This window comes from Halichoeres trimaculatus, unplaced genomic scaffold (assembly GCF_033239565.1).
Source record: "Halichoeres trimaculatus isolate MK-OKI-2021-1 unplaced genomic scaffold, fHalTri1.1 fHalTri1_scaffold_13, whole genome shotgun sequence".
NCBI lineage: Eukaryota > Metazoa > Chordata > Actinopteri > Labriformes > Labridae > Halichoeres > Halichoeres trimaculatus.
Window position 1 is genome coordinate 23,674,065 of NW_027437191.1, and position 21,674 is coordinate 23,695,738.

Here is a 21,674-nt window from a genome sequence, read left to right on the forward strand (position 1 = left end):
GCTTGTGGTCCGGATTGACATGAGCAGCCGATGAGTTACCTGGAAACCTGTAACTGGCCCCCCCTGTTTGCTGCCTGCTGCAGCCCCCCCTCCCCTCCCTGTGGAGCTGTTGCCAAGTTAAGGCGTGGTAATAGATTTAGTGTTGCTAAGCTGGTTACAGGAGAGGTTGAACAAGTCAGGTCCTACTCGCATAACTCTGGATGTGCAGGGTGCAGGAAAGGGTCAACTCCGGTGACTGTTTTTATTCATAAGCTTTAAAGTTAAGTCGTTATTTTCATCCTCATGCCTGATTCTTGTTGGTGTTTGATAAGATAAAACACTGGGATAAGAAATGACGCAGCCACAGCGGCATTTAATGCACCCTCTCCTCCTCCTCTCCTCCTTTCTCTCATTATTATCGATATCCTGCTCATGCCGCCTCCCTCACTGCCAGCGTGGACGATTGATGGCCTTTGTTTGTGGGGAAAGGCACCAAAATCTCCGCTACTCAGGTCCGGGGCCCACAGCATAAACCAGTAACCCAGTTTTAATTGCTGCCTCCATCTATCACCTGTCACAGCAGCAAGGGTGGCTGATGCAGAATTTAACTCCGGCTCCGTCCATGGCTCTGTGTGGCTGGTTTTGTCGCAGTCCCTTTAAAATACTAGCAGAATTAGAGAAAAATACTGATGACATATTCTGTTATCAAGTGTAAACTGCTTATATGGAAATCAAAGCAAGTATTTAGGTCTTATTTTTCATAACAATTGTCTTACTTGACTTAATCTTGAGCCATATTTACTTGACAAGTCCAGAAACGAGTCTTATTCCAAGATATTAAAAGACAAAAATGATGTCTGAATTTGCTCCAATTTTTGAAGTAAAATTATCTTAATACAAGAAACTGAACCAGTTACTCTTGTTTACCCCATGTTTTTTCTAAGAATAAGACAAAAACACTTGTTCAGATTTCGGTATTGCAGAGTAAATAGTGCTGCATTGTTAATCAAATTGCAATTGTGGATTGAGAACATGCAATTATGTAACGGCACAGAAATTTGGGTTTAAATTGGCTAAATGTGTCTCCTCATCCGTTCAGCATGATCAAGCAAGAGCAACGATAGAAGATATCCAGCAATTTGTCTTCTCTGTGATTGGCTCATAGTTACAAAGCGCAGGGTTACATGTTGTTCCTAATTAGTACTGTCACACAGGAAGTGACGATTCTTTCGACCAAACAATGGACTGCATTATTCCAAACTCCACCTTCTTGGGTTGGATCAGTAGCTGTGTCCCAATTCAGGGGCTGCAGCCTACGGAGGCTGGATTTGAAGACCGATTACGTCACAGCGGTGCGTCGGAGGCTGTCCCAATACGGAGGCTCCTCCAAATGCGGCCGACGAATCTGTCCTCCGTTTCGGGGGCCGCGAAGGACGGGTTTGGTGAATCCTTCATAGCCTCACATATCCCAAGATTCATTGCGCATGAACGCCGAACATGATGGACACGGCCGAACTCCAAAAGGAGTCCTGATTTATACAGATATGAAGGATTTCTGGCAACAACTATGTGATTGTGTTTTTAAAACGTGAAAGAATATTTTGTTTTTCTGTGTGAAAATGTGTTGTTTGGGCTCTTTTCAAGTAATATAAAGTGGAAAAACAGTTCTTTATGAATCTTCTCATTATTTTATAAAAATATGTCCATAAATGTAAATTCTCTTGGGAAAAAAACTTACTTGGAGTTTTTATTTATTTATTTATGTATTTTTTACAGGGAATTCACAAAAGACATTAAATCATTTCAGCAGCTTTTATTTTATACTTATTTATTTATCATCCCCCCAGCACTTGATCAAATGTTGAAAATGTACGTTGTTGCCTTACTCTCATGTAAATGGTAGATCTATACTCTATCAATAGGGATAATAATAATACAAATGATATAATGATAAAAATGATGATAATAATAATGATAATAATAATAACAACGCAATAAAAAGATAGTAAAAATCATCCTGTTTAAATGTGAGGTTTTGGTTTACGTGTGTTTAAAAGTAATGTAAAGCCTGACAGGTGAGGGCGGTGCTGTGTGACGTCGAGGGTGACAAACAGGAAATGCTTCGTAGACCAGACCGTCTCAATTCAGTTCGGCCTTTGCGGTCTTCGCAGGCTATAAAGGCCGGGTCCTCCGAAGGCTACAGCCTCCGTAGGCTGCAGCCCCTGAATTGGGACACAGCTAGTATGTCTGGAACCCCAACAGAAGGGTACCAAACAAGACTGTATGAGATATGGACGTAGCCTCCGCGACGTCACCTGTCTGTTCCTGATACTGTGAAATGAAGCCAATCGGTGGACGCAGCCACATTTGCTATGACGCAGGCTTTGAGTTTATCTTTAAACAGCTACAGGCCCGCCAGTTATGTGATCTGAGCTGTGTCTCTGATTAGACAATCAAACGATCCTAATAACTTCTAGACGGCCTGGTTAGAAAAAAATCCACTCACCGTACAGTGTGTGCCGATAGCCAAATCGGCATTTTATGCCCAAGCTGTTTTTTGAACAAGGCTGTAAATATGTTTTTTAATGCTGTAAAGTCTGCTTTTCATGGCTGGGTGTAAACGTGACTTCTGGTCTTCCTGCAGCCAGCCTCAAGCAGATTCTCGATGAACAGCAACTTTTAGCACTTCCGCATAGGCTTCATTTTTACTAACTGGATGTTGCCCCTTGGTACCAAAAAATGGGACTGTTTAGCCCCGTTCCCACCAAGCAGTCCGATTGAGACCAGTACGGTTTGGTCAGGTTGGCTCGTATAAGCCTGGTCCTGTTTGTGTTTCCACAGCCAATCATGCTCCCTCATGGTAGGTGACGTTAAGCCAAATGCCAATGGCTGCAACAGCTACATAATAGCATGACGCCATAGCAGTGCAACACAGTGTGATTGACATGTAGCTCTTTGTTACAAAGTGCAATCAAGCGTTTTCTTACTTTAGTATATATTTATTAGTCGAAATAGAATTACTGACATCTTTTTAAAGGTTTTTCAATAAAAGAAGTGTTGAGCTCCTTTTTGTCAAACTCTGTTTTCTGCACTTTCACCTAAAGGCCCAACAGTTTTGACAGCTACTTCCTCCTCCAAACAGCCGAGAGGTCAGTTTGGACATAACTTTACGTTGACCTAAAGTTCATTTCAAGACAAATACACACAGACCCCCCCCACCCCCACCTCTCCTCTCCTCTTTCTCCTCCTGGTTTGTTTAGTTTTGGACTTTCTTGGTTTATTTCTTAGACCTGCCTGTGCTGCCACTTTCAAAGCCAGGAGCAGATAGGGAGATAGAGGTTTAAAAGCAATAAATAACCTCGTGTTATCAGAGCGGCGCTGAAGGAAGAGGATGCAGCTGTACGAACAGGACTCAGGCTGGAGACGGGCGACTGTGAGCTTCAGGAGTCTTTGAGGCCGAGTTTGAAAATGGGAATCCGGAGGCGTGGTGTGGCAGACCTTTTCATGGGTTTATTTGTCTTTGCTGTTTTATCCCTGGAGCGAAAACCATGAAGACCTCCCCCCTTTTCCCTTACCTCCAATCCCCCCAACACACACACACACTTAAACACACACTTATATCACAAAACACTCAACCCTGATTTTTTTTCTTCTTGCAGTTGCATCATTGTGTAGGTGTGAGGAGTTTTGCTCCATAAAAACAAGCTCGATCACCCTTTGTACATAACGTAACCCATTCAAAAAATGATTTCTGTTTATCTTCTGTTCAATCCTCCTTTTTCCTCTCTCCCAGATTGTAAACCTCAAAAAACAATTTACTCTATGCATTTATTTTTCTAAATATGTAAAAGAAGATAACAGTGAAAAAGCAGTCACTTCATGCAGCAGTTGCTTGATTATCGTTGGATGCTTCTGCTCTTGGATTCAGGGAAAAAGTCTTTTTTTTTATGTTAGGCAATGTTTAGTTTTAAGGCATGTGTTTCAGAGGGATTTCTTTTATGCTTCTTGTAGGAAAGGATCTTTCGTCAAGAACTGAAACTGACCTGAACTGTATATTTGGGAAGAGAGGAGGATCATCCAAAGATCAGAAACAGGTAAGAGAAGTTTTTTTTATGACATCCATACATTGGCAAGCAGGTGTCAGACTGTTTGCAAAAGCGACAATGTGAATGCAAATGCCACAAAACAAATGCAGAAGCCACAGCAGAAATTAAAAAGAGCTAAGTTATCCCAGCAGACGCAGAAAAGTGTGAAAGTAAGTAAATGAGTGTTTTCTTTTTTATCTTCAGCAGTAATGAATAAAGCTTTGTAGGGGTCTTACCTTGTTATATCCACTTTGGTACTTATATTTTTATAATTAACATTCATCTTATAGCTTTATGAATCAGTCATGTCATAACGTTAGCATTAAAGCTACACTTATCAAAGCTGAAAGTAAAAATGAAAAAACAATCATTTACTTACTCTTAACTCACTGCATTTGTGTTGTTATTATTGATAATAAATGTTATTAATATACCGCTTTTCAAAAACTCAAAGAAACTTTACGATTGATAAAATAAATACAAAAAAGGAACACACAAATTTGCAAATCGTCTGACACCTACCAGCTGCCGTACATGCAGCATAAAGAAAGTGAGTACACCAAGAATTTATCAGTAGATTAAAAAAAATTCAGTCAGTTTGCTCAGTCATTCTTGTTCCATCACTGACTAATGAAATCAATGCGCACCTGTCCCTCAGGTGTCACTGCATACCTGTTGACAATAAGTCAGTTTTATGCAGCAACTCTGATTCTGACCAAGGGAAGTGTTCTCCATTAGGGGGCGATATGGGCAAAATATGTCAAGATTTTTTATACAGCAGGATCAGGATCTGGATTTTATTTTTATTTTTATTTTATTTGCTTTTATTTAATTTTAGACTATTTTGATCTGGGAACAACATTTTTAGTCCCAAATGTTTCTGATTTCTTTTTTTCTTAGGCACCAATGTTTGTCTTTTCTGCTCATTTTCATCACATTAATCTGGTCTTGTGTCCTCTAATGTGTTTTTTGAACTCTCAAATTTTCACATCACGTTAAAGACATCAGCTGGAAGAATTCTGGGGTATCTGCAGAATGTACAGAGCTTTAGCTTTACACAATCAGCCTTTGTACAGTCCAGATGGTGTTTAGTAAAATGTTATTTGATAGATTTTTAGAATTTTTTTGTGAACCAACAGAAAACATAAATGTAAACATTTTTAAAAAGGTGAAACCTTTCAGGATATTTTGTTCTCGAAGGGTTTAAAGACTCTCCTCAAAGTAAAACTGGCATTTAAAGAGGAAGATCAAAGCCCGTGATCTCACCTCAGTCATTCAATGTCAAGTGTGCACGGGGGAGGAGGTGACGCTCCTCTGGCCCGGTGGCTCCAGCTTATCGCCTCTGTGTCAGTAATTAAGGATGACCACTGGTGCTGACGCCTCCATCAGCGGCTGCAGCATCATGTGACCCCACTGCTCCTGCAGGGCCGCGCTCCTGAACAGCCCGTGGCCTTAGATTAGCCGTGTCACAGCGTGCAGCTTTAACAGCGCCAACAGGCCGCTGTTGGTGGCAAGAGCACCCTAAATCCAGTTAAAGGATTTGCACTCTTACCCTTTCCTCCTCTCTTTGCTCTTCCTCTCTTCTCGTGTCTCGGAGCGCTCACATCAGGTTGTTGTAACGCCGACGGGCATTATTAAAGGCAAGTCCAAATTGGGGTGAGATGTGCAGAAATCTGAAGCGATGATGCTTGCAGAAAAGTTCTCCTTCTTTCACTCGTGGCGTCACTTCAAACACCTATTTGCCGTTTGGCGTTTTGCTGCCTTTCGGGCTCAGACAAGTGCAAGCTTCATGTCGGGTTGACTCAGTTGTGGCTTACTTTTCCATAACACATGACCTCACATGTCCCTGAAGTGAGACTCTTAAAGTCATTGTCGCTAGGAAGAGAACATTAGAGGAATTTATTTAAACTACAATTTGCAGAGTGACCTTGTAAACTGGAGACCTTCAGCTGAACATGTCAGTGAATATCTATTTTCAACACGTGATCAATAAAAACCTCTGTGGTTTTTATACACATGCAAATACACATGGAGAAAAGCAAGGATGTTCCAGTGAATAAAAACCTAAGTTCTAAACTATCAAATAATTTTCATTCCATGTTTCTATGTGCTCCAAAAGTTTTAGTTAACTTTAACAGGTCTGATTTTTCAGGTTTAAAGAGACTGTTTACGATTTATACTTAGGTTTTTAAGGGCGTTTTTAGCAGGCATCTTATGTCTGAATGGGTTAAGCACAATCAAAGCCAGCACAGGCTAAATACCCTCCATGCTAACAGGCTAGCTGCAGTAGTTCAGGTTATTTTGGTCCCTTTAAACACAAAAACTCATATGCACAATGAAGTGAAAATAAACTTTACTTGAATGTCTTTTGTTGTTGTCTTAAGACCCATTTATGCTCAACTTCAAATACAGATCTGGATATGGACAAAGCCTTATGTTCATGCTCTGGGTTCATAGCATCTGCTTTTTTACACCTTTCCTCAAAGCTAACAGAGCAGCACCACTTCACATTGTGGGGTCAGTGTAGCTGTTACTACCCGATACGTTGCTCTAGTGAGTCATGAAGAAGAAATAATCTCACCAAATAGCCTCACCAACCAGCACCTCCTACAACGCTGCCTCCGTTTTTGTCTTTTATGCCAAAGGTACATTAGCAATACCTCTTCCACAGTCACCATGTTTTGTTTTTGAGTTTGTTGTTGTCAAAAATGTTAACTGGACTCTTGGATACGCCCCCTCTGGAGGATGTATTGGTTAACAGCAATGCAAACGTAAAGGACACATAGAAGTATTTGAGCAGTGACTGCAAAATTATATGAAAATGACATCTACGTTTTCGTTTATAAAAGGAGGGTGAATTGGTCTCTACTGCCCCCTACTGCTCTAACAGTGTAGTGCCATTACTTTTTTTTTATCCATACGTCAATGGCCTGATTTGCATAATCTACCTGTGTCTGGAAATGCTGACAAGCAATGAGGCCTGAAAAACACTTTACTTCCCATGAATGTCTCATGTCCCATGGTCAAAAAAACACCTTTAGCTCCTGAACTCTTGTATCTGAGGTATAACTCATTAAAATACAGGAAATAAAGTTTATATGCTCAGATTTCCATTGTATAACCCCACTTATTAGTTGTTTCCTGTTCTGGTTGGAAGGGGTTCACCACACCTGATCAGAATGAGCAGAACCAGGTATTAAGAATAGATCTTTGTTTTTGGAGTCTGAAGTTTTGCTGACTCCTCACAGATCCAAAGGGACGATGACAAATGAAGCTCCTGGACTCAGAGACACTGAAAAACCTCTCGTCGAGCTCCTCTGTTTATCTCCAGCATTTAGCTTGAAGGAATTGGCATCTTCAAAATCCATAAATTGCGTGAGAAAAACCTTCAATTCCCCGCGCAGGTGTAGAGCCATAGCATCACAATGGCCACCGCTCCCTGGCTGATTAACATTGGAAATGCGAGCAATGCACACCGCCGCTTCCTCCCTAATCGTTTGGTTATGGGTTGTTATTTTTCAGCCAGGAGGGACACCATTGACCATATCGAAAACACTGAATCACAATGGCTTCCCACGAGGCCTCACGCCGAAGCCCAGCAACATCTGAGGATGCTGGGAAGAGGCTAAGAGGGTGATGGACCAATCAAGCTGTAGGTATTGTGTGAGATCTCTGGTGAGTGTGTGGGTGACGCTGACCCTTAATGCACTCTGATCTGTGCTTTAAGAGCAGTCACCGCTCACTGATTCTATGCAAAACATGAAATAATCCCAGAACCCCGGAGAGGAATACAACCCAACATGGTGTTTATCACATATCTGCATCCTGACAAGGTTAGGCCAGGAGACTTGACCAAATCTGGACGGGCTCCTCCCTCGCGCTCATGAATCTTCCACCGCCCACCAGCCTCCCGTCCACTGGTCCCCCTCTGCTGGGGTTTTCCTTCCTCTGCAGTGATGTGCTTCCTGCTCGCCTCTTATCGCTGCGCACAACACTGCCTGAAAGCCAGACAGGCAGAAAACACACACGCACACACACAAACACACACACACACACAAACACACACAAACACACACACACTGCTGTCTTGCATGCCTCTGTGCATCAAAGACAGCAGAAAATATGTGGGAAAGAACATGAGTCCATGAAACAGGTTTTCAGTCCTCTTGTTTTAATTTTGGTAAACTGCCTTTCAGTTTAAACTCCATCTTTTTTTAAGCTTGCTTAGATTCCACAAAGCCACCTGGCCTTTAACATCAGAATGAGAAAAGAAAGTAAAATAATGCTATAACCAGGTCAATGTAAAAGTGTGTGAAAACAGGATTTATTTGGAAAATTTCTCTGATTTCCATCACAAAATAAAACCACCTGGACTTCACCTTTTATAAATAATTTTAATAAACAGATCCTTGAAACTTAACTGAAACTACTCAGAGAGGCACATATCTCAAACCATGCCCTTATATGGGCAAAACATACAAGTTTTGTTAGCTGAAAAGAATAAAAAGTTATAAAAAAATCATCCCCTGTACAGTTGCTGGTAAAGCAATGTTAACAGGCTGTAAACATGTTCATCTTTGCTTTTTGAATGTGTGTTTATGTGGTTTCTAGTGTTTCTGCAGCCAACTTGTAGTGGATGCTTGACAAACTGCAGTTTTTAGCACTTCTGCACAGGCTGCAGCTTGGATAAAACACTAAGTTTGGAACTTTACAGTAACGAGCTTCAGGAACTCTGAGAAAGCAATGTTGCCCATTCCGCTTATAATAAGCAACTTCGAGCTAAAGTTAAAGGTAAAGTTGCTTGAAAATCTTGTCAGTGGCAGGTTTTGAGGCTTGTTTGCCAAAGTGTAGTTGCTGATTTGGGCTGCTTTGCCGCCTGTATGATCTATGCCTGATTCTCTCCTAGCTCTCTGTAACAACAATAAACATCAACGCGACAACACTGAAGTTAGTCCTTTTCCAACGTCCATTATCATCTATTCCTTTTTTTTAATTATTTATTTCTAAATTTAAAAAAAATATTCAAAGGTTTTTTTTGTTGACCATTATCATTTTGCTGATATTTATGCATAGAATAGAATGGAACAGAATAGAATGGAATAGAATAAAAACTTAGTCATTGTAACAAGTACAACAAAATTGCAAAAGCCCTTCAGCCAGTGCAAAACAGTGTGAGGTGCAAACATAAGGGAAGTAAAGTAAAATAAGATACAAAATAAAAATAAAATAAGATAAAACAAGATAAAATGTGTTTATATTTATATAATAAAATAGTAAAGGTAAGTTGCAGAATAGGATACCAAAGTATGATACAGTAATGATATGATACTGTATGATACATGTTTTCTTTTAAGTTAAAAAAAGTTTTAAAAAAAAGTTTTTCAAACTTTTTTATGCCAAATACATTAACAGTCAGTTTATTGCCACAAAAAAACAAATGTATATACTTATGCACTTACCGAGTGGCCACTCATTTACATAAGGCAGTAGGTCACCTGTTTGGCTTTTTATGGGCTTGTTTCCTGATATCCGTTTGCTTGTTTCTGTCACTGAGCAATCACCGTTGTCTAAAGCAAGTCAAGAAGTTTCAGTAATAAGACACTTTTTACATTAAAAGCCAAAGCACTGGAGTGCTGGTATCAGTTGAAGTTGCACGCCCTATGAGGTTAGCCCTGTGCTCTCTGAACAAGGGCAGAAAAATCCAGAAAAATAACTGTGAGAGGAAAAAATTCATTCATGTTGCGTCTCTAAAATGAAAACAAAAAAAACATCTCACTGAAGCAAGAAAGCCCCATAATTACTGTAAATGAATAAAAAAACTTAATAAATGTAACACCGCTTAGTCTAGATGTTGCATCAACATCTATAATGTGTCATTCTTGTAATTAATGCAGACATAAGACCATGAAGAAACCGACAAAAAATTGGTTAGGCATCTTATATTTAAAAAAGTGTATGAATATTACTTTATAGTCTGCAGAGAGTCACAAGAAGATAGCAATCTCCTACTTTGTTATCTTCTCCCAGCTTATAGCAACGGTGGTTTCTTTCAGTTTTGCAGACGAAATCTTCCTTCAATTCTCAAAAATATTTTAGCTCCGTTTATCTGTTCTCTAAAATTTGGAGGCTCAGGAATAAAACGTTTTCCCTTTTTTTGCTTCTTCTTCTTCTTCTTTAAAAAACATGATGTTTGTGTATTATCATGCTTACTGATGATTAATATACTTAAATGAGTCGTAAGATTGTGACTCCCTGATTGGTTGAATTCCTCAGATCTGGCGTTCTGAAGTAAACAACCTTTTGTATTTTTAATATGGATGGACACCTCAGCTAACAACTGAATCTCTGTATTTCTCTCAATATCATTAGAAACAAATAAAAATCAGTACCATCAAGATGACTGAGCTGTTAGATTTATTCCTGAACAGATGAGGTTGTAGGTGTTAAGGAAAGTTTTGTAAAATCAGATTTTTTAGGAATGCTGTTTAAAAGGTGAATGAATGACCACCACCTCACCCTGAAAATGTATCCCTGAAGCCATTATTTACACCCTGGACCCATGGTGGTTATCAGGTTGTGTTGGAGCACCTGTCCATCTACACGGCTCTCTGTTATCCATCACCCATCCCACGCTCTCAGCCCCCCCTTCGTCTCCTGCCTCCTCCTGTGCCCCTCAACACAATTACTCACAGCATGACAAACGACAGGCCCTCTCTGCCGAGATATCAAAAAGCCCCGGCCACTTCTAAATGAAGGCACTTTGGCAGCCCTGTGCTCCCCGTGCTTATCGGCGGGCGAGCAGTGCCCCTGGCCGTCCTGCATCCCCCCTCTCCTCCCAGCCACCGTGCCCTCCTCAGGGGGTTTAGTTAGGGGAGCCACATGGAGGGCCGGCCCGGCTTGATTTATCTCCCTTGCCCCTCTGCCCGGCCACTCAGGCAGGCCGAAAGAGCCGACGAGGCTCCAACGGGCCCCGGCTCGAAAGCCCAGCATTAGCTGAAATAAACCATTCTGCCGCCCAGTGAAAAATGTCCTCTGATTGGCTAATTAATCAGTCAAAGGGGAGCGACGCGGCTTGTGACTTGAGGGACCCAAGCAGGCGACCGCAGAGGGCCCGCTGATAAATAGACTCCCCGCCGATTCATACATCAACAAAAGTTAGTCATTTTTTAAAGCCGCTGGCTGCCATGAGAGGTGGAGACCAATGTGGCTGTGTTCCTCCACGAATATCTCCTTCTGCATTCCTGTTCAGGGTTTTTTCTTCATTTGAAAAAAGACAGAAATGTTTGATTAGTCTTACATTTTTTATGGCATTTTGAAAAATCCTTAAGATATGAATACTCATTACTCAGCAAAGAAAAAAAACAGTTTAGTGTCGTTTTTCTCATTTTTTCCGTTTTTTCTTGTAAAGACTTCTTAGAAAATGTTTATTTGACCTCATCTTAACTCAGTAACTCACTTACATGATTCAGTTTTTAATCAGCCCTGAAGAAATCTCATTTATCTTAAGATTTGGAGTGTGATTAACAGCCGTAAGAGTCTGACAGTTTGAAGCATCACTTTTCATCCTCTACATCCCGTTCATTAGTCCTCTACTCCTTAAAGTTGTCAGGAAAGAAAAATGGCCAATAATAATTTGAAACCAGGGTTTGTTTTGACGTCTGAACCCTCCAGTCCGGCGGCTGGTATGGCGCACCCTTCTCCCGGGGTCAGTGTGACCCCTGTGGCCTCTCCCACTCCCACTCCTGCTCCGGCACAAAGAGCAGCGGATCAGGCCTCATCGGGTGGCACCTGTTGCGAGTGTTTCCTGCCCACGCTTCGTCCACATGAAGGATCGCACGTCAGCAGGGGAGCTCCCATGATACCATCATGTTCAAAGAATATGGGACAGGGGTACAGTGGGTTGGGGGTTTCGGCGTTTTGCAGATGTGTCAGCGAGGCGCCAGCAAGACGGTGCGTGGAGAAGAACTTTGCTGATGATGTGGAGGCAAAGAGGCCGTCTGCAACTTAAGTTTAGGAGTCAGTTTGATGTGAGGTTTAAGAAATGGATCATCAAAAAACTCTGCTGTTAGTCTTAACCTTTGAAGACTAAGACCTTTGTGGTGGCGCCTGAATCAGTAATTTTGTTTTTCTAACCTATTGAAGGTCTCAGCATCAAGTGCCAGGCATCATTTAAATCAAGAGAACCTGACCTGTCTGTGTGCCATGTTCAAAGTCTCAGTTTTACATTTGTTTTGCCTGATAATTGATGAAAAGACTTGATATTTTTAGAAACATCTGAAAATGTAGGTGTTTTTTTTACTAAAAATGCAGGAAAAAATAACTGGAAGTTAGAGTTTTTTTTAAATATGTACATTAAACTTGTGTGTTTTACACTTCTAAGTGAGTTTTTGTCACCATTTAACCTTTACCTTTACCTTTCAGCAATTCATTGCTTTTGTATTAGAGTAACTTTTTTAGGTGTTTTTAGTTTAGTTTACAAAAAAAACAAACAGATTTCTACTGTATGTATCGTGATTTTCTCACCCTGTGGATGGGTCCAAAAAATTCTGAATGCAAACAGAAATGTTTTTTTCATAAATTATGACAGTGACGCTGCTGGTACTGAACTCCTCCAGGTGTCAGCATTCAAACTAAGTGACTCCTTGGAAAAATTGCCCAGTGGGTCATTTTGAGTGTTGTGTTGTCCTGTTTTTACTGCATATGAATTGCTTTCAGTGAAGGCTTTCTTTTGAAGATAAGGTGTCTTGTTTTCTACCCTTCACATTTAAATGGAGAAAGGAAAAAAAGTTTTCGGTTGAGTAAAAACCTGTGGTGGTGGAAGCGTATTCTGGACTTCAAATGATCGGCACACAAGTTTGGACTTAGTGTCTACAACCAGTGACAGGCCCCAAGAGAGGTTCCCTTGATGAATTAATACTGCAAAACTTGATCGAATGACTACAAAGGCCCCAAATATAAAAATAGATGACAATCCATTCCAGTTCAAAAGAATCCAGTCCATTCAATCCATTCCAGTCTAAGTCAATCCAGTCCGCTTAATGTGAAAATCAGATCTTTACCGTCCCATTTCATTTAAAAATTCCACTGTAAGTTACATTTACATCATGTGGATTGGATGCGTGGTTCAAAAGTTTTTAGACATTTCAGAACAAGAACTGTTTTTAGACGCCGACGTCCATCTCAGTCTTTAAGAGCTTAAAACGGACATGTTCAGGTTTATTCTGGCTTTATCTCTGTAAGGGAATCATTTAATGCTCTCAGGGTGAAAATGATTAGACAGTAGACAGATAATTGTTTCCTGTGAGAGCAGGGTCAGCTTTCAATCCTGTCAGAACTCTAACAGGATTGATCTTTGCTCTCAGCACTGTCCCTTTGCATTGTATAACTAACAATATAACCAGATCAGATTAATACAGCACCAAGGAGAACCAGTGAATGACTCTTTGGCTGGACTCTTAGGGCTGATCTGTTGAGAGGAGATGTAAACGTGCTCACAGGCCGCTGCAGCAGCCTGCATGACGAGCTCAAACTCACTCTCAGATAACATCTAATCCCCTGAAGTAAAAGCTCTCCTTTTGTTAAGCGTGTTTGTTGACAGGTGCTTTTACTTCTACCGCTGAAATCCTCGAGACCCGCCAACTTCGCCCCCCCCTCCTGCTGGGACACATGCTCCACACGTCTACCACCCTGGCAGTTCTGTGTTCTGCTCCCTCCTCGCCACGCCGGCCCGCTGACACTTACAGATTAGCGCAGGACAAAAAAGAAAGCGAGGGCGTCTGTGTCTTGGTTACCGCGTTGAGTAGAATACACGGGGCCGGGGTAATTAAGCTAACCGCCCAAAGATTTCCAGCCCTCTCGGCTGTTTACAAGCACAGCCTCCCGTTTAATCACTGACTCTTTAATCTAATAAATCACAGCGCTGGAAAATAATCACAGCATCTCCTCTCTGTGGGGTTCAGTGGGAGGACCCCTCAGCTCTTAAGGGGGGCTTTGTCGGCAAGCGTTTGCGATGTTGAACAAGCGCAGGGCAGTCACGGTGCATGCATAATGTTGTCTTCATTTGTTACTTATGATAAACGCTCCTGCATCGGAAACAAAGTGTAATTTTTCAACAGCTTTTCGACTTAACCACACACAAAAAAGCAGAACTACTCTTTTCTGGAAGCTTCCACATGTGGCTTTTAATTTTATACACTCTAACTTTGGCGGACGAAGATGAATTTGTATTCTTCATAAGATGCAGAGACATGATTTAGAAATATTGATGGTGGACGCGGAGGTTTGCTTATTTTCCAGAGAATAAGGAATCCACCTGTTTTTCTGTCCGCCCACGTCAGCCTCATGAAGGATGGGCTGCTGGACTCGTGTGCTCATCAGGGAGAGACAGCTGGCTAATCAGGGCCTGATCCATAGACCTCGACTATCGCCAAATTTATTATTGTGGCAGGACAATGAGGGCACACTCATGCAATTACAGACCCAACCGATATTGGCTGGAAATTATCGAGGAAAAAAAACAGCAAGTAATGCAAACGGGCAGTTTTTAAGAAAATTAATGGGCAACTGCAGCTTTGTCAAATGCTAATTAACGTGTGAGCCAACAGGAGGTGACTTGAAGGCTTTTGAATTACTGATGGGTCAGACACAAGTCCTCATATTTCACAGCAAACCTGAACAAAGCACAACTCCTAAACTAACACTTTTATACCGTCACTGATGCCTGATAAACAGCTTTAACTCATAGTTTTACGGTTAGCAGTTCATTTGATGGCTTGGTTCAAATGTAAGGCAACCCCCCAAAGTTCATGTGACATCCAACCAGTGTAAATTTTGACTGCTTTTTTGGAGTTATTCCTAATTTAGGTCACTGTTTAATCTCTTTTGACCTTTATAGTTTTAATCTTTGTACATTTTCTTTTCACTTATAGTCAAAACCTTTTCATATTAAATCATTCATGCAACATTTCAGTTCAGTTCTATGATCTGTGGCATACTTCAGCTTGTCTTCATCCCGTCTTTGTTGAAAACCAGGTAATTGGAGAAACATTTACCAGTAAGCATCCAATGATGTGGAATAAAATGTATGTAAGATGTTAGACATAGTTTATGTATGTAGTTCTAAAATTAAAACATGTTAGTCTCGATAACGTAACTACCAGTTTTTTAAGCTTGGAACGCCTTGTGACATCATCTTGTGTGTGGTTGCTGTCATCTTTATTCATCTTACTGGGCCAAAAAAAAATAGGAAAATGCTGAATACTTCAAAAAGAACAATGGTTAGAAATGTAAAACATACACACACTTCTCCTAAACAAGGTGAACTTTTTCAAATATGAATGGTGAAAATCTTTAAAAAAAATTGTAGGAGTAGTGACACAAAAACAAAAATTTCAACATCATAAATTATCTTCAGGCCCTGCTCGCTAAATTTTCTGGACCTGAAGAAAGTGCTACATCCCAACCAGGGGCTTTTAGGGAGTAGACCCCTTTTTAGGGAGTAGACCCCAGAGATAAATTCTCACCCCGGTTTCTTTCTGCTCAAATACACAGTCCTTCGAGAGGTTGCAAGCTCTCGAGGAACTTCCTGCTGATCAAAAACACTCATACTCAACACGGACCGGTCCATGTCGTCGAAGTCAGTGCTTCAGGATTGCTTGTAGACTCTGATATGAGCATGCATTACACTTTCCTTGTGGCAACTTAAATTGCCATGTGTGAACAGAACAACAAGGACCGCAACAGTAACAATGTTGGACTGCCGTGGGTAATTCAAATTTCCAGATCCCAAGTTTAAGACTTACTTACTTCCTCATATGTATTTTACAAAAACAGGATCTTATGCACAGGTGAAAATGATAATAACCAAATGCATGAGATAATAATAATACAACTTCTTTGTTCATCATTTCTGTCGAACAAAAAAGTAATGTGACATACTGGTGGGGTGATACATGAAAACCAATTTGCAAGGTTGCTGCACAAAATGCATGTCAGTTGTCTTAAGAATAGCACTTAGATGTGTGTGTCCGTGTGTGTGTGTGTTTCCTAATTGATAATAGCGTGAATTGAGGTCACAGATGCATTAATTTTTTTGTTTTTAATATTTTATTTGGAGTGACTCAGTCCTCTGGTCTATTGTTTGTCACCAGTGTCAGGAATCATGACTAATGTTCATTGTGTGTTTTCATGAATACATTGAGATTATTATTCCTAACCTCCAAACAGACCAACAATGTGGATAAGGATTGAAGTGAATCATGGTATGAAATATATCCTCACATTTTTAAGAGCAGTAAACAAAAATTCTTTGATGTGAGTCCAGAAGAGCCCACATGTTAACCCTCGGTGTGGAGGTAAATCACAGAATAATATCCTGAGCCAAATCTGTAGAACAGTAAAAAAGGCCAGAGTAGATTAAAAAACCCTGTTTCACATGCTGCACAGTTTACATAATGTTTTATAAATTTGACCAATAAGTGGTCTGATGTTTTTCTTGTCACATTTATGTTTTCAGCTCAGCTCAAGTAGAAAACCAGCAGAGAAGACAAATGAAGTAGTAGGTAGGATCCTCCATTTCTGCAGATGCAAAACTATTAAGGACCTCTGCAGCGCCTTGATTGTACAATGGCTAATGTCTTTCCTCAGTATGTGTCAGTATTAAGGATGTCCCGATATTACATTTTCACTTCCGATACGATACCGATACTGCAGCATTGAGTGTTGGCCGATACCGTTTCAATCTGATACGATATCAGCATTAAACATGCATACTTTTGTTATTTAATTTGTAGTATGTCATGTTAGAAAAGGCTTGATTAAGTGATATTATTCAAACAAAGAACAGTAATCAGCAACAGTAGGTATGAGGAAAAACTGACCCATTTATTATTAACCAATGGTTAACAGAAATTTTAACATTAAACATAAAAAATACTAGTAATTGAATAAAATAAAGAATAAATTAGAAGACCTAGAAAATAACCTAAATGAATCAAATAAAAACAGCTGGAGCAAAGTCTGGAATGGACTGCTTATATCGGAGTGCTTATATTGGCGATTTTAGATGCATTCCGATACGATACCGATATTTGTTTTTTTGCTGATATCGGACCGATATCTAATATTAATATCGGACTGGGACACCTCTAGTCAGTATTTCAGCAGAAATCATATTGTCATGCAGCGGGCAACATTTGATGCAATGAAAGAGCTGAGCAGGAATATGTCTCAGAGTGACTCTCAGGGTTCAGTTTTCTGGCTGCTGGTTCTCATTGAGGTAAAGTGTTAGTTAAGAGCACAACAGTGTCAGACTAATGGCAGAAAACTCACTCAGGAAGCTGCTATGACTCTGGACTACAGACATACTGGCATTCCAGCATCATTAGTGCAATCCTACGGATCTGTAAGCTTTGTATCAAAAGGTGAGGAAATTACATACATACGTGTCTGTATCATTGGCGGTGGCAGTTGTGTAATGCTCCCCAAAAAAGAGCAAGGCTGCAACCCCTGTCTAAAGTCCCCATGGATCAGTACAGTTTTGTATGGGTTGGATCGTTAAAGCCTTATCCTGTTTGCATTTCCACACCCAGCTGTGCCTTTCCCATACAAAAAGAAAGTTCTCTTCATGATGTCGACTAAAGATTTAAACATGGCAGGCCTATATGCTGTTCTTTATTAACGCTGTCGCACAGGAAGTGACAATTCTTTTGACCAATAAACAGACTGCTGTGCTTCAAGCTCCACCTTCTGGGATCAGATCAGTATGTCTGGCACCCCAACAGAATGGTACCATCAAGTGGAACGGTACAGGTCGGTAATTTGGGGACCTGTCCCAGTTTTAGTCAAAGGAAAAGCCACAGAACGCGTGAAGTACTAACTCGAAGTAGCTAACTGAACAGAACCCGAGCTGGAAATGGGGCTTAAGTGTCTTGGGGAGGGGGAACAACTTTCGCTAGTTTAGTAAGTTAAGTTAATGCAGGGGGACTTAAGCTGAATGGACCACATTAAGCCATAACCAACCAGACTTAACTGGCAATGTGTCCTCTAGCCTGGTGCCAATGAAACTTAAAACAGATTGCCACTGTGAGTGTGCAAACTGAAGTGTTAAAACCTTTCCTTTACCACTTCAGATTCACACCCCACTCACCTGATAATATACAAAACCCCACAAAGAAACGAATAAGTTACTGAAGGATGTATTTTTCTAATCAGCTGTCTTTAAATAAGAGTGTGTGTGTGTGGTTTCATTGAGCTCACTATTGCATACTTGTTGCTCTTCTTGCTCTGTGTATGTTTAAGAGAATAAATAAAGTGGACCATATTTTCTCCAGTCTAAAAAGTTTCTCATGCACTCGGGCAAACCTTTCCCATCATCCCTGCGCTGGCTCGATGGCCTCTCCTCCTGAATGTGTTGGCCTCAGTATATAGGCACCTTGGCACACGTTTTCCTGTTGGCTTTCCATTGCCACATTAGCAGGGACAGATAGAACTGGAGTGTCTTGAAGGAGGCGGCCTGTTGAATGTCTTCCCACCCTCTCCTTTTCTCTGGGACCCTCTGCGGGCCCTCCCTGTGTTCCCTGCCCAGCCCTGGCCCCCGCCAGGGGAGAGAGCAGAGCAGGAAGGGCCCGATAGCCAGCCAGACCGCTCCTCTGCCGAAGGAGTCTTATCTCAAAACTGCACGCAGCGCGCTAAGCGCATCCTTTTCCTGGGGCTCTGGGTCCGGGCAGAGGAGGAGGAGGAGGAGGAGGAGGAGGAGGAGGGACAGCTAGATATAGGTGTGCTCTCCAACCCTTTACTTTTAACCCTCACCGTGTTTTACCACCAGATTACTTTTCTTATTATTATTGTTCTCTACATGTTCCAGCTTTAGTACAAACTGTTTTCGTGAATTAGTGAGTGAATTTCATTTTTAATTCATATGGTGTGAGTCTCCTGCAATGCCAGCTTGAGAGAAAAAAATGTAAACTCCAAACTTTGGTTCTGCATTTGGAACTTTTAAAGGCTTTCCTTTTTTTAAGGAAAAGTAAAACTAAAGCTGTCTGTGTATTAAGTTTTCAAGTAGCTGGTTGTAAAGGCTTCACTGAAGAAGTTTAAAGAGTTACTAAAACTTAAAACGCAAACCTTTGCATCAAACAAATTTTGTAGAGTCAAGAAATTGCTCTCTTAAAACATCAGAATCTTCTGCAGTTTATCATAAAAACTTGATTTTTTTCTCTTCTGATTTTTTCTTTTAATTTCCCAAACAGCCCGATAGATTATGCAAAACATAACCAAACCAGTAGGGGGCAGTAATGGTGCGCTCCCTTTACATCGGGACTGGGAAGTGGGGAGTGGGAATGATGTTGTCTCCTAGTTAAAAGCGTTCCAGTTGAAATGTCCCACTCGGAACTGCAAAATCTCCGCTACTGAGAACCAATGGAACACACCAGGTGACAACAACAAAGACATTTCAGTGAAAAGACCATGTAGCACTGCAGTAAGCCTGTTAGCATGGAGGATATTCAGCCTGTGCTGCTTTAGATCTGTGGATGGATTTGTTGACACTTAAAAGGACACGTGTGAGTAGCAACACATTTTAGAAATGGCGCTTGCAGAAGAAAATTCCTGCACACTAGCCAACTTCCAGAATAAGTAAGGATTAAACAACAAGGAAGCATGTATTAGACCGTTCTAAAGCACGACGTGGAGTGGGAACACCACGACGCGCAGCGGAGTGGTGTTACTCTGCGGAGTGCCTTAGACCAATCTAAGGCACGCCAGTTGACATTGGAATTCTCACTGACCATGGAATAAAGAATTTTAATGAGGTTATGTTTCGGTCATAGGCCTTTGTGCCAACAAAAAAGCCAACTCATATTGGAGTGGCTGTGTGTCTCCAACCAATCACTTCTCTAAACGTCTAATTCAAAGGTATACATTCTAAATGTCGAAATACAATTATTTAGTACAAAACATTTTTTTCATGACTGAATACATTCGGTCCTATTAAAGGTAATGGCTTTGACTGCAGTCAGAAAAAAATACAACAAATACAATCCATAGCCTTATAACAGAAAAAATTGACAAAATGGGAACTAACAACCATTGATGCGAAAATCTAAAAATTGGGAGAATTTAAAAAATAAATGAAAAAAAAATCATGGGGGGGCATTTTGACCTCAACCGTTTATGGTCATAGTATTGGTGACATCACCCATTTGTTTCTGATGGCGCTGAAAACTGAGCACTAGTTTGTTGATTTGGTGCCGAAATCCAACAGTGGAGAAAAAGAGGTGAACAAAATTGCCGCTTCGTAGCTAGCAACATATTTACCCACTATATGCGATTCATTATTCCCAGTTTAAGAGTCAGGACTTATAGTTGTTGATGGACATAACACGCTGTGGTGTGTTTATCTGTTCAGGTTTCAAGACTCAATTCGTTTAGATATTTGTTGGATAACTTGCGAAGGAGAGTGTTGCATCTTTTTCAGAGAAGGCGCTAGAAGATGTTTCATGTGGTGGTTTTCCTCGCTCTCTGTCTGCTATACAGAATGAGCTTGTCTGTCTTTGTGTGTATACATGCACACCCATGTCTGTAAACGCATTGGGATGGAACTTTGCCCTGTGTGAAAGAACACATGGAGAAATGTCAACGTGATGATGTACAGACAAATTACATCCCGTCATGTAAATTAGATGAATATCATTAGGCAATTTAGTGTGTTAAATAAAAAAAAACAAGGTGTAGATCTAAGTTATGAGAGAGGTTACTGTAAATCGCTTCTGCTGTTATTTTGCACAATATGAAAAATGAAATTAACTTGACTTCCAGGGGGGCTGGTGCCCCCGTTGGAAGGGCAGCATCCCCCCCTACATAATGGGAGGTGAAACACTGGATTTTGTTCTTGATTTGTTGTGACTAACAGAGTTTTACTGACCTCATGGGGAAATGAGAGACGAGTGTTTTGAGGATCTGAACCTGCAGCTTCTGTCAGGATAAAGACTTCCTCTCCCAGGCACTGACTGATGGTAACAGGCCAGATAAAATAACACACACCTTGAAATAAGATCTCAAACACAACTGAGTTGTTTCTTAGTAACATGTTGCCCCTCAACGCTCGCCAACAAAAACCTCAAGGGCTGCCAGTACTGCTGACCAGACCTGTGTGTTTGTGCATGTGTGTGTGTACGTTTGTATGTGTGTGTGTGCGTGTCCAGCCTCTGCTCAGCACAGCACTTTCCCTCTTGTCGCTCTAATGGAGATCCCTAGGCTGTGAGGACAAGTCACACACCATCTTCCAGCCACCTTCCCCCTGATGAAGAGGAGATGTTTCTCGTTCACTTTCCTCCTTCACTCCTTCCTCTCTCCTGAGAGTAATTTCACAGGCAGCTCTAAAGTGGCCCCCAGCCATCTTCCCAAATCCCAGTTACACGTTGTTTGGCACTGTCAGCTCTAAGCCCCATCTTCTCTCTCCCAAGAAGCAGAGAGGATGCAATTGTGCAGTAACAGGAGTATAGATTTTCTTTGGGAAGTTGGAAAGTTTAGTTTAATGGTGCCTCACCTGAAGGGCCTCTTACTCCCTTGTTAGAAGTTAGTGGTTCTTTCTCGTGGAGGTCTGAGCTAGTGGTA

General features: G+C 41.0%; 1 protein-coding gene across 1 annotated transcript in view; it reads left to right on the forward strand.

Moving 5' to 3' along the window:
- pinx1 (PIN2 (TERF1) interacting telomerase inhibitor 1) overlaps nucleotides 1-21,674 on the forward strand; it is a 31,804-nt gene that overhangs the window by 5,957 nt on the left and 4,173 nt on the right. The window contains exon 6 of the mRNA XM_074685919.1: nucleotides 3,991-4,073. Coding sequence (XP_074542020.1) covers nucleotides 3,991-4,073 — 83 coding nt within the window. The remainder of the gene's footprint in view (nucleotides 1-3,990; nucleotides 4,074-21,674) is intronic.